The sequence below is a fragment of the Histomonas meleagridis genome (assembly GCF_020186115.1).
Source record: "Histomonas meleagridis strain 2922-C6/04-10x chromosome Unknown contig_44, whole genome shotgun sequence".
In the NCBI taxonomy this organism is placed as follows: domain Eukaryota; phylum Parabasalia; order Tritrichomonadida; family Dientamoebidae; genus Histomonas; species Histomonas meleagridis.
Genome location: NW_027150887.1, coordinates 484813 through 498458, shown reverse-complemented (window position 1 = coordinate 498458; position 13646 = coordinate 484813). Strand labels below are relative to the sequence as shown.

Below are 13646 nucleotides of genomic sequence, written 5' to 3'. Positions count from 1 at the left end.
ATTCACTAGCTTTGTTTGCCTACACATTCAAAAAATGTCACGATTCAAATGGGTAAATTTTACCCTTTTTCTACAATGGAAGCCGGAGTCGACCAGTTACCACTTCTCAATACTCCATCCTACAAATGGATCTTTGTTGGTGGAAAAGGTGGTGTAGGAAAGACTACAACATCATGTGCCATAGCATCTGCTCTTACTCACTATCGTAAAAGGGTTTTATTGGTGAGCACTGACCCAGCAAGTAACATCGGAGATACATTTCAGCAACATTTTACATATGAACCTCAACTTGTTAATGGATATCCAAATTTATGGGCAATGGAATCACCAGAAATACCTGAAAAAAGTGCTTCAAGCGGTCTTGAATCATTAATGGCTATGCCAGGTGTTGATGAGATGCAAGTTCTTTCTTCTTTATTTGATTCAATTGAGAAAGATGAATTTGACATTGTCGTTTTTGATACAGCTCCAACAGGACACACCATGCGTCTTCTTCAACTCCCTCAAAATGCACAATCAATCATTGGTGGTTTAGGAATATTTAGTCCAAATATCATGAATACTTTTTCACAATTCCTTGGCGATCAGTCAGATGACTTCATTCCCAAAACCGAAAGATTTCAAAATCTTCTTAAGAATGCAGCCGCACGACTTGCCAATCAATTGGAATGTACATTTGTATGTGTATTATTACCAGAATTTCTTCCACTCTATGAAACTGAACGTCTTATAGAGTTTCTTGTTGATAAGAAGATAGATACCCACCTCATGGTTATTAATCAGGTAATTGATGGCGAAAAAACTAAGAATTGTCCGTTTTGCTCAAAGAGAAGCGAAATGCAACAAAAGTATTTGAAGGATATTCGCGATTTATATGGTGAGGAATTTAAGATTGTTGAAATACCAATGCTTGAATCCGAGGTGAAAGGATCAGAATCAGTAAGGAAATTCTCTAACTTACTTTCACCTCTGTTTTCAAAGGAATAAACATTTTATTTTGACATTTTAAGTCTAGGTATAAGAGTAAACAAAAGAGAATTTTCATCTGCATTGAGCTGAAACGATCAAATGATATTGAAAAAGTTTAATGAAAAAACGATAGAAACTTCGAGTGTAACCGTGCATCAAAAGGCACCCCATAAACATGAAGGCCGTTAAAACCCAATCGGATTATTTGGCCAGATACGATCAACACCAGAAAATGTTCTTGGAAGAATTTTTTGAATCTCTTGGATTAAGTTACAAACAAGGTATTGCCATATTAATTTTAATACTTGCTCACATCATTATTGGAGTTTGGCTTTTCATAAGAACTGGAAAAGATGCAGAAAAAATCAAAATGAAGAAAAAGAGAGCACAACTCAAACGCGAACAGTGACACTCAAGTTAACTAAACACAAAACTATATATATATTTTAATAGAAATGAGCAAAAATCATTGATAAATTTTTTGTTTTTTTGGTATGATCTTAAAAGCTAAATTGATAGTAGATTAATTTTTAGAATGTATCAGATTGTTGAGTATCTATTCCGTGGAATTGCCTTTCATTGTATTAGAATTGATCCTTGTTTGGTTAGTCCGTATTTTCGAAGTGTAGATTCTGGTAATTTTTCCTTCAGCATTTTGATTCGTTCCTTTTCTTCCCTCTCCTCTTTTTCCTCTTGCTTCATAAGTTTGTGATCAGCATACTTATTAAAGGTCCAAAGACCAACTGTAATTGTTGCAGCCCCGATTAAAGCTTTCCTGTTTGTTAGAAATCAAAAGTACTTATTTGTCATTAGTAATCTGGTAAAAAGTTCCGCCATTTTAGTTTGGAAATAATGTGGTAAATTTAAATTACGTTAATCCCTAAACGGTGTCAATAAACGGTATACAAATCATACCACAGATAAAGTAAAGTAATGAAAAATATCAAAAGCAACAAACAGACTTTTTATTCCCAATAAAATCTATTTTTATGAAAATTAATCCAAATTGTATCGAACTTGGTTTGTATTTTACTGTAAATTAAATATTGTTTGAAATGGAAAAAAATGATTAATAAATGGGAAACTTAAACGCATAATTTTTACTTAAATAAGGATATTATTTTACGCGTGTTTAATCAAATGATCAATAATTAATAAAAATCATTATGTATCAAGATACAAAAGTTTCATTTTTGGCGCACTTTTGGCGTTTTGACAATTGCAACTGAAATCGAAGAGAAAGAAGCAACTTGAAAAACAAACCGAGCCAATACACTCAAGCGACATACCATCAGAATTAAGAGACAAAAATTATCATATTTCCAAGGATTTTTCTTGTTTCTATGATTTAACAAATTTCACAATATCTTTTCTTGACGTTTCAAATTGTCCTGTTCTTTCTTTTTCTGGTATTGAAAATTTAATCAATTTAACTGTTTTAATAGCCAAAAATACATTACTTACTTCCTTTAAAGGAGCAACACCACTTCAACAATTAGAATCCGTTGATATTCGGGGTACCCCGCTTTCTCAACGACCGTTTGTAAAAGAGATGTCACTTTTTGCATTTGGTTTTCAACTTCAATCAATAAATGGGGAAAATATTGTGCAAAATCAAAAAGCTCTTCACTCATTAACCCATTTTAAAGAGATCAAAGAGAAAATATGTGATGGCTATTTTTTTAGCAAATATCCAACTGATGAAATTCCATTTAATGAATTTCTTTTTTCCAATTATAATGATATAACACAAAAAGAAGAAAAGTCAACAGAAAACAAATTATTAAATAATATGAATGAAACAATTTCTGTTATAAATCCAGAATTTCCATATTATAATCCAGAAGATATATATAGACATATGACACAATATGAATTTGATTACGATGAAATAATAAAAAATCTTCAACAAAAGTTACAAACGTCAAAACCAACAATTGAATATGAAAGAGAACTTATTAAGTTAAGTGTAGATTGTAACAAATATCAAAAAGAAGCGGATGAATTAAGTGAAGAACTTATGAACATTACGAATTTATACATAAAAACAAATGAAATTTTAGGAAGAACAAAAGATTCGAATACAAAACTTACGAAAGAATTAAAATGTTTCCAACAAAAAAATGAAAAATTTGACGAAATAATTTCTGAAATAGAAAAATATCAATTTCAAAACAATAAAATATTAACAGAAAACAAAGAAATTCAATGTCAAATTGCATTAACTAAACAACGAATTAAAAATTTAAATTCTTCAAAATGTTATTTAATTAACGAAATTAAGAAAATTCTTCAAAATAAAATAAATAAAAATATTAAAATCGAAGAACTGAATTTACTTCATAAAATAAATTACAAAAAATTGAAAACTCTTCAAGAAGAAAATGAAAATTTAAACAATGGTAATTTTATGTTTCATGAAAAACTTCAAATTCTGCAGCAAACTATCGATAAGCTTGAAACAGATATAAATAAATATAAGCATAAAAATGAAAAAATTAAATTTGATATAAATTACAATATAAAATAAATTGAATCATTTCTTCTAAATTTTATTAGTAAAAACTATCGTAAAAATAATTTTTTTATTATTTTTCTTGTATAAAACATAATAATTTTGATTGAATTTTTAATGAAGAATACAGTTCAGAACGATTTATAATAAAATACATCATTTTCGGAAATCAAACATTGTTTCTGATAGATGTTTTGAATATTATTTTGCTTCATTGTAGTCTTGACCATATGTTAATCATTGCTTTACATATAAATAATTTCAATTCGTTATCAATATTCATAATCATTTCAAATGAAATTCATTTATTAAAAATTAAAAACATTTCTTTCAATACATAATTATTCTTTGAGAAAAATTTAATAGTATAAAAGCATTTCTTTTAGTTAATTGCTGAAAAGACACAATAGTTTAAAAAAAAGTAAATGCACAAAACTGATGCAACTTCATAAATATACTTTTGGTATGTTAAAAAATTATTTATGTTAAATATTTAAAATTTTTTTTTGTAAATTTTAGAATTGATTTAAATATGAGGAAATAATTAAAATGACATTAAAATTTATTATTTAACAATATTTATGAACTACAATCAATTAATTCTCGAACAATTGAACGACAAACTGGACATTTATTAGAAATACTCGCAAAATGTTCACTGCATGAACGACACATACAACAATGGCGACATGGGAATGCTATAACTGAAACTGGCGCATTGCAACATATCAAACAAAGTCCATCTGAAAAATTATCATTTTCTTCACTTTGTTCCGTATAAACTCGTGATATCTTATAAAGAACATTATCAAGATCAATTTGATCTTCAAGAATATTAATTTGTCCTTCTTTACTTTGCATCAATTTATAAATTCGTGATTTAATACCTTCTTCAACTTCAAAATCAAAACGAATATAAAATATATCATAATATTCATTTTTAATCGTATAAATAAGATTTAATCCTGAATTAAAACTTGACATTTCTCTTAAATTTTCGTTATAAATAATAATATTCCCTGAAAGTGTACTATCAAAATGAACTTGAAGACGATGTTCTTCATCTTCTGTAAATGCTTGTTCATTTAATGCAACTGGAACAACACGATCTTCAACTTTTTCTTTTTTAATAGGAATAGCTGTTGAAGATCCAATTTCTTGTAAATGTGATGTTATAGCTGCATCAAGAGCTTCTGATGCTTCTGCATGATTAATAGGTCCATAATATGAAAACCACATAGGTTCTTGTAAATGAAAAAAAGAAAAGATATTTCCGATACGAATATAAATAGAAAATATGAATTTTTAAATTTTTATGATTTCTATCGAAAATGATCGTCATTATTTACTTTTTTTTAAAAAATCTTTTGAACAAAAAAATCAAAAATCTCTCGAATAAAGCAATACAACTCAAAGATATTTCTATAAAACTTGAACGAGAAATTGAAGAAACAGGGAAAGAATTAGGAAAACTTCAACAAATTATTCAAAGTAGTGAACTTGAGTTATCATTAATTCGAGATGCTATAAATATTAAATTTCCAAATCTTCAATATAAAGAACTTGAAGAATTAAAAGAATCAATTAATAATGTTCAAATTATTCAAGAATTAGAAAAACAATTTGAAACAGAAAGGAGTAAAAACAATGGCTTCAAGAAGATATTAACAAAATGAAGAAATTACTTCCAACACAAGTAAATACAGAATTTAATCTTGAAGAAATTCAAGTCAAATATGAAGAATTAAAACGAAAATATCAAAAACTTCACGAAAACAATGAAAACAAAATTAAAAAGAATAAAAATTCACAAGAAAAATATCAAATTCTAATACAAGAAATTGAAAATCTTGAAAAACATAAGAAACAACTTGAAATTCAAGAACGAAAGAAAGAAGAAAGAATCAAAGAAAAGGAAAACATTCAAGAAGAGAACGAAGGAATTATTCAAAACATTCGAGAAGAGAACGAAAGTATTAAATATTTACAAGAAGAAATGAAAACCATTCAAAACGAACTTAAAGCGACATCAGAATATCTTGAAGAACACGAAGAAACAGCGAAACATTTAACAACTTCATATGACATTCTTACATTAGCATATGCGGAACTTGATCAAAGTAATCTGAAAGAAGAAGAAATCACTTTTAAATTAAATATTGTTTTACATTTATTAATAATATCTTCAATGTTTTTCCCATGATGATGTAAAAAAACAACTTTATTAAGTGGTGCATGAAATTCTTTACAGATTGTCGAATTTTTTGAAATTTTTGGTGTTGAACATGTTTTTAAATCTTTAAAATCTTCATTCATTAAACGTTTTAAATCATTTTGATCAAATGGATGACCTAAAAAATATGTTGAAGTTGCATTAACTATACTAATATTTAAATAATTTAAAAATTCATTATGACAAATATCTTCATTTAAAATACAATTTTGAATAATTCTTTCATAAATAGGAAGTATTAATTCTATCGATTTCCTTGAATAAAGATAACCTGAACCACCTTGAAGAAAACCTAATGTATTATAATTTTGAATACAATTCCCTAGAATTATTGGTTGTGAAAGTGGATCATATTTTTCTTCTATCATTGAATAAAATGAATTTAAAAGTCGAAGATTAATAACATTATCATCTGTTCCTCGATGAACCCATCGATATTTCGTTTCATAATAAAAATATCTTAACCCAAAATAAAAAAAAAAAAAAATATCTATATCTTTTAAACTATATGAATATCGATCTTTAATAATTGGTTTAATATTACTGACAACTTTATTATAAAATTTCGTTGGCTTAAGATTTAAGATATCATTTCCATTTCGTTGTGTTGTAAGATTATTATCTTTCCAATCAATATAAATCCCTTTATAACCATACATTTGATTTAATTCATTGACAAAAAATTTCGACATCTTCCTCGGTTTTTCACTATTTGGCATCGTAATAATAATAAATATGATTTTATTTCCTTCAGTTTTGTTCTTATTAAAATTATATTTAATATCAATTTCTTCATATTGACATTTAATCTTCTTCATTGAAATCAAATGAATTACAAAAAATGTGAACAAATATATAATATAAACAAGAAATGAATTCGTTATTGTATACATCATTAAAGAATTATTTATACAAGCAAAACTTTCATAAGTTTTTTAAAACCAAATATTTTAATAATATTTCTAATTTTTATTTCATTCTTATCTATATTGTTTTAATTGTAAATAGAAATTTAAAATCTCAAAAATGATATTATTAAAATTAAATTCAAAGATATTTTTAGTTGATGCTCTCTGCATAACACCTTTAAAAATTAATACACTTTTAATAATTAAATTGTAATATTATACTATTAAGACTTACATAAATATATAAAAAAGAAGATTCATTTCATTTGTAATTTTATATTAATATTTTCTTTAAACGAAAAAAATGTTTTCACCCTAATTCCAGTGTTGAATCAATGAAGAAGAAAATATGATATTTATGTTTTTACTCCGTTAAATATGAGGAAATATTTCAATTTTATATCATACTTAAGTTCAGACTTCATTTGTAAATTTGAACATTCAATTCCTTTAAGTAAAGAATTAATATTTAATGTAAAATAAAAGATAATTACAATTTTTGTAGATAATTAAAATACGCACTTATGGTCCAAAATGGAAAATATCTCCTCTTTAGATATGACATCTTTGTTACAGTTAATTCGATTCAATTTTCAATGATCACTTTAACGGTTTAAAAATTCGGGATTTTGTCGCTGTCACTTTTGGGCTCATTGCCGAAAAATGTTCCCTGCAATCGATTTACCAACATATTCGGAAGTAACACCAGCATCGAGCATCCACGGAACCGACACCAAATCCTTGATGGAAAACATGGGATATGTTTATTCTCTAGGCCTTTATCGTCAAATGGCAACTCTTCATCAACTTGCAACTGAAATTTTCAAAGATCTTCAAACAGAATTTAGCGCTCTTGAAAAACGTTTTACCACAATACGTCAAAATGTAGAAAGCTTTAAATCTAGAGCCAAACCAATAATCGAAAAGAATCTCAAATCACGTCCAGAAGATTTCATGGGCAGAAACTACACAGAAATTACTCATCCTGATTCAAAGCAATCTGTTGATTTCATATCAATTAAAACAGATGGATCATTAGTAGCTTCTATCCTTGAAAAGACTAAACCAGCGTTCACCATGGAGATGTGGCAAGGCCTTGTACCTGATGTATCCAAGCTTAACAAATCCATTTCTAACCCAGAAACCTTCATGGAAATGTTCCGTCAAGAAATGCTCGATAAGTATCGTGACCTTATCAAGAAGAACGAGAACAAAAAGGAAAGTAAAGCACAAAAAGAAACAAAGCGAGCACAATCTAGCAGTGCTGCTGGTGCACTTACAATTATTATCGATAAAGTTCTTCCACCAGAACAACTTCTTCTAATGCCACCTCCGCGAGGCAAGACAGCCAACTGGCGTCCAACACTTCAATTCAAGACCACATCTCGTAATCAAGATAATCAACCACCATCTAAACCACAAGTACGTCAACAGCCAACACCTAAGCCACGTCCTGCACAAGCCCGTCTTCCGCCCAAGCCCGCATATGTTCCACCGCCATCTCAACCCGCCCCATCTCCCGCGCCAGCCCCAACTCCGGCAGCTCCTGCTCCAGCGCCAGCTCCAGCTCGCGCGCCCGAGCCAGCGCCCGAGAAGAAAAAGGGCGGATTCTTTAGCAAGTTCGGGAAAAGTTCAAAAACCTCCACATCAAAGTCCAGCCAATCATCGCATCAAGCCACGCCAGCGGCTCCAGCGGCTCCTTCAACGCCAAGCAGCCCACCACCGCCACCAGATGCTGGCGCTCCTCCTCCACCTACTCCACCGCCACCACCACCTCCCCCACCTCCTCCTCCAACAGCACCTCCTTTATCAACTTCTGCTCCAACATCTACGCCAAGTACAACACAGGCAGCACCAAGAAAACTTCCTACTCCATCTGGACAGCCATCGCATCTCGACTTAATTGCAAAGGGTGAATTCCACTTGAAGAAAGTTGATCCGAATGCACCTAAGCCAGAAAGACCAAAGCCTATTGAAGAAGATGATTCACAACTTTCTGCTGCGCAATTGCTTCAAAGATTAGCCGAAATTCGTGTCAACACTGTTGAGTCATCATCATCGTCTGATGAAGAACAAGAAAGCTCATCAACATCGGATTGGTAAACACCGAATGAGGAATTTTTAATGAAAATGAAAAAAAGTTCGAAATGTTTCTCACATAAATTCACTTACAAATTGTGCTGTTGATTTTTTAGACAATTGTTTACTGATTTACACATATTGACTTAAAAATTGTTTGTGCCGCTATGGATGTGCTGAAATGTGTTCGTGACATTCTAAAATTATGTCAACGATTATGAACTTAATGTATCCGATGATTTCGAGTATAATTCAAATTGGAATTTGTCGGATTTTGAAGTTTTGTAAACTTGTGAAATATTTTTCTATGAGGGTTTTTGTTTGGGTTGAAAAGCGTTTTCGGAACATAATTTGATCTGAATTCAAAAACAGAATTTGTATTAAAAGTGCAAATCGAATAATTTACAATATTGAATGATTTTTTTTTTTCAGACCTATTCTGTAAGATTACGCAGGTAGAATTCTATCTTATAAGTGTGATCACATTTTCGATGCTACATTAATGAATTCATGGTTTTTATATTTATTAAGTTTTATCGAAATTACAAATGCGTGATTCATTTTCTCTTTTGTCATCATTTAACTCCTTGTCATTGTCATGAAGAGAAATACGTGGATATGTGGCTCTATTATATTCCAGTTTTCTGCAAACCATTTGATCAATACTCTATTATCAAGTGAAGCTTCTCGATCAAGCCTTATATTTGTTTTCAAACAAATAACCTGTGCAACGCTCTTCAGTTCATTATACCTTGAGCTAAATTATTTTTTCATAATTCCCATTCTTTTGACTTTTCAAAATCGAAATCCTTTATACGCTGACTTACCCTTCTTGCCTCTAAGCCTTGCTGAGCTTTTGGCTTGTCATCTTTTCCACGTTTTCGATTGTTTTGCTTTTGGGATGTTGGTTTTTCTTCGTCCATGATGCATTATTAGCAGTTTATATCAAATGTTCTCAATTTGAGTCTCTGGATTTTTAAGACTCTGAAAAAGTGGGACTCTGTTTGGAAATAGAACAATTTAACTTTGTTTTGAAGCAAATAATGAATGAAATACAGATGATCATGATAAGCTCAATATATTCACGATTCCAAAGAAGATATATTCACGAAAAAATTTAATTTTTTTTGAGAAAACCTTACATTAAATCCGCCTAAAGGTGAACGGCGTTTGTGTCAACAATGCATCGACGGTTCAATTAATTCAAAAAGTCATGAAAAAATCCGCCATGACCAACAAAGCAAAAACTCCTCATAAAACAACAAAAGCAACAAGAATCGTAAAAATACGATATGAGGCCATAAAATTAGTTTATGAAGATTACTAGGTATATGTATCATAGTCAAAATCGTTGTCAGAATTTGTCGAAGATGAAAATGGATTTTGTCCAAAAGGAACTTCTACAGTTGTGAATATAAATGACAATGTTTCAGCAGTATTTGCCTTTACTGGGAATCCCTCGAGCCATTTGTGATTAAGCGCTTGTTCAGCCGAGAGTCTGTCACCAGGTTCTATTTGCATCATCCTCATTATTAGATCTTTTTGCATGAAATTGAGAGTAGGGTTCATCACAAAACAAGGTAGGAATTCTATTCTTGTCAAAATTTGGCTAAACATTCTATTTTCTTCAGCTTGATCGTATGGAACATGTCTCGTCAGTACATAGAACGCAACAATACCAGCAGACCAAATATTAGCCGAATATGAAAATGGCCTATTCAATACAATTTCAGGTGCCCAAAAACACTTATTACCGTATTGCCCATGGACTGTTCCTTCTTTGTTTGGCTTGGCGGCGAGAGAAAACCCTGTAATGCAAACTTGAGGTGTTCCCCAGAGATCAACAGTAATAAGAATATTAAATGGGCTAATATCCGGGTGTATAATACCAATAGAGTGAATGTATTTGATCCCACTCAGAACTTGACTTATAATTTGACGAGCTTGAAATTCATTTATTTCATTTTTTGTGTTTTGAACATATTGGAATAAGTTGTTTTCCATAAAGTCCATAATTATTCCTAAGTACGTTTGATCCTCTGAAATAATTCTTTCGTGGATTTTAATGACAAATTCTGAATTGCACATCTCCAAAGCTGCACACTCATTCTCGAACTGTTCTGCCAGCCGGCTTTCATTTTTTACCAATTTGATTGCAACTTTTGTTCCGAAATCAAATGCTGAATAAACTTCTGCATATTCATTATTAGTTTTAGAACTTATCTTTGCAATGAAAGTAATGTTTTTTTGAATACCATTCATACCGAAATATTTTTTGCGTGTTGGATCATTTTTGTTTGCTGTCCTCTTTCTTTTGCACTTCATTGAAAATTACTGGTAAGCAGTCATGTGAAACGTAATCGGCAGATTTTGAGGCAGTTTTTTTCTAAAAAATGAATATTTTGACATCAAAACGTAATGTCCCTCTCAAAAAGCTGGCAAGTACAAAATTTAGTTCCTTCGCTATTTTAACGGTTGAAAACTAAGGAATTGAATAGTTTACATCAAATATAAAATATTGAAAAGATAAGAATATTTTGACTCATCGACTTATTAAAAAGATAAATTTTAATCGTTGGATATCTTGCTGGTTGTGTGTAATATCTATCCATACAAAGGGTAGCAAGTCGACTTATTACAAAGAGTGGCAAAAGTAGTTCAATTTCGGTACAAACTTTGTTCTTAATAATCCTCATAAAAAATTCTCGTTTAACAATATTTCCAAAAAGCAAGCACACAAGCAAATTTATACCCCATGCTTAATACAATATCAACATCACTGATTTTAATTTCGATTTTTTACATGAATTTAAGCTTCCGTACGGAAAGTCATTATTTGCTATGTTGTTTCCTGACGAAAGTAGTTCTGTAATTGATATATCAGAATAAAATTATGTTGAAATCAAACAACACGTTTGCCTGTTTTAGTAAGTGTGCCAAAAGGTTTTGTTTAAAAGGTTTCTCTAGATGATGAATAATTTTCATACATTTGATAATTACAAAATCTTTGAAAATTAACATAAAATTAACAAAAGGCCTTATCTTTGTTGTGTGCTAGGGTCTGGTTCTCCTGGTTGTTGGCTATGACATTGATGACACGATGGACACATCCATTCCCATTTAATACTGCAATCACAACAAAAAGGGAGGCAACACATGCACAAAACCACGAGGAACCCAGCACTTATTTTGCCGCATAATGATGGCTTTGGAAATTTTTCCCACCCTCTCCCATTATAATTGCAATGTGGACATTTCATTACAGGTGTTAAGTCTTCGGTAGCTGTAAAAATTGCTCTGTTGTCCATTGGGAAAACTTCATGATGGAAAAGCGGTGCTTCGTCATCATCTGACATGAGCAACAAAAAATAACGTATTATTAACGTCCTTCTACCATAACCGCTATTGATTCTATAATACCGCAGACAAAACCTCCAAATCCTCTCAATCGATTTTTAAAGGATAAATTCCGAACGATATAAAACGATCCTACTTTTTAAAAGAAATTATTATTCTATCAATTTGATTTTCAATAAAAATATAAATGACACCTATTTTGAATGAAAATAGAAAATGAAATACGGTTTGGCAAAATACAGTCCGATTAAAAAACATTAAAAAAGTGGTGAGTGTGTCACAATAACTTATTGAATACTTTATGAATATGTAAACTATTCAGTGAGTGATATGGGTTTTTGATTTTTTTATTATAGAAATATTTAATAAACATTAATGTTTTGTGACATTAGAAATCATGTTTTACATCAATAAGATATTAAGGCTTTTATTTATTTTCGATAACTTTGAATATTTTATATATTCCAAAGCAATGCATTTATTATTGAATTTTATTTTTTAATATGTTTTGTTTCATTCGGATTTTACAGATGACATAGTTTATTCAATGGTATTTACATTATGTATCATGATGGTGAATATAGATTGTATTTATAATAGTTCACATAATGTAAGAAAAAATTTTGATCATTTAAATAATTTATCAATATTTCTAATCATAATTCTAATATTAGAAGTCGGATGCTTTATAAAGGACAAATAATTTGTCATTTTTTAATCTCATAGAATTGTTATAATCAATAATTCTTCATTATGTAATGATATATATAGTAAAAATGTTTCTCATGAATATTTACTGTGTTATATCTTTCGTAATTAATATGAAATTAATGAAACAGCACCTCATTGTGCAATATAACAAGGTCATTATGCAGTTGCAAAAGTACAAAAAGAAATCGGTGGTATAAATGCTAATGATATTTATTTATTTTATTAAAAAAACACTTTAGTAATTCTATCTTATATATTATAAGCAGCACTATGGGCATCTTCAAGTGGTCATACATAAATAGTTAAATTACTTATGGAACAAAAATAATATGATATTAATACTATAGATATTCTCTTTTATTTTGTATTCATTTTAATCATTTGGTATTTTCAAATTATATTCGGAAATATAGATATTTCATATAAACATTTGGAATTACTTATAAACATGTAAAACAGTGCATATGATAGCATCAAAAAATATAAATACAGATATAATTCTAATGATATATTATTTAAATCCAAATTCATCAAAATGATAAAAGGATGATATCCAATTATCGAAATAGACTTTTTATAAATCTGCTTTGTTTAAATACAATATTATTATTTCATTATATTTGAACTATTAGAATTATATAAATACAAATTTGATGGATCGAAAAATATTTTTATATCATATTTCATTACAACAGAAAAATAATATCAGAAATAATAAATATTTATATATAAAATTCGAATTTAATGCTATCATATAAATTTCGGTCATAATCATATCTAAATCAATCTAATAAACTTCAGGTATATATATGACGTAATATAGTTTTACTCAAATTTCAACTTCGATCAATGAATAGTTTACACATTCATAAAG

General features: G+C 29.5%; 4 protein-coding genes across 4 annotated transcripts; 2 read left to right on the top strand and 2 right to left on the bottom strand.

Annotated features, from left to right (window-relative positions):
- Positions 1-48: 48 nt before the first annotated feature.
- Positions 49-987, top strand: GO595_006468 (ATPase GET3; the record flags this gene model as incomplete). The annotated part of the gene is made up of 1 exon (XM_067919824.1): positions 49-987. One exon carries the CDS (start codon positions 49-51, stop codon positions 985-987), a length of 939 nt encoding a protein of 312 aa, XP_067773346.1.
- Positions 988-4063: 3076 nt separating this feature from the next.
- GO595_006467 (putative E3 ubiquitin-protein ligase LUL4) lies at positions 4064-4723 on the bottom strand (the record flags this gene model as incomplete). The annotated part of the gene is made up of 1 exon (XM_067919823.1): positions 4064-4723. The coding sequence occupies one exon, from the start codon at positions 4721-4723 to the stop codon at positions 4064-4066; it is 660 nt and encodes a 219-aa protein (XP_067773345.1).
- A 2565-nt stretch (positions 4724-7288) lies between these two features.
- GO595_006466 (uncharacterized protein) lies at positions 7289-8728 on the top strand (the record flags this gene model as incomplete). Its single annotated transcript, XM_067919822.1, has 1 exon — positions 7289-8728. One exon carries the CDS (start codon positions 7289-7291, stop codon positions 8726-8728), a length of 1440 nt encoding a protein of 479 aa, XP_067773344.1.
- A 1299-nt stretch (positions 8729-10027) lies between these two features.
- GO595_006465 (CAMK family protein kinase) lies at positions 10028-11029 on the bottom strand (the record flags this gene model as incomplete). The annotated part of the gene is made up of 1 exon (XM_067919821.1): positions 10028-11029. The coding sequence occupies one exon, from the start codon at positions 11027-11029 to the stop codon at positions 10028-10030; it is 1002 nt and encodes a 333-aa protein (XP_067773343.1).
- Between the last annotated feature and the right edge of the window lie 2617 nt (positions 11030-13646).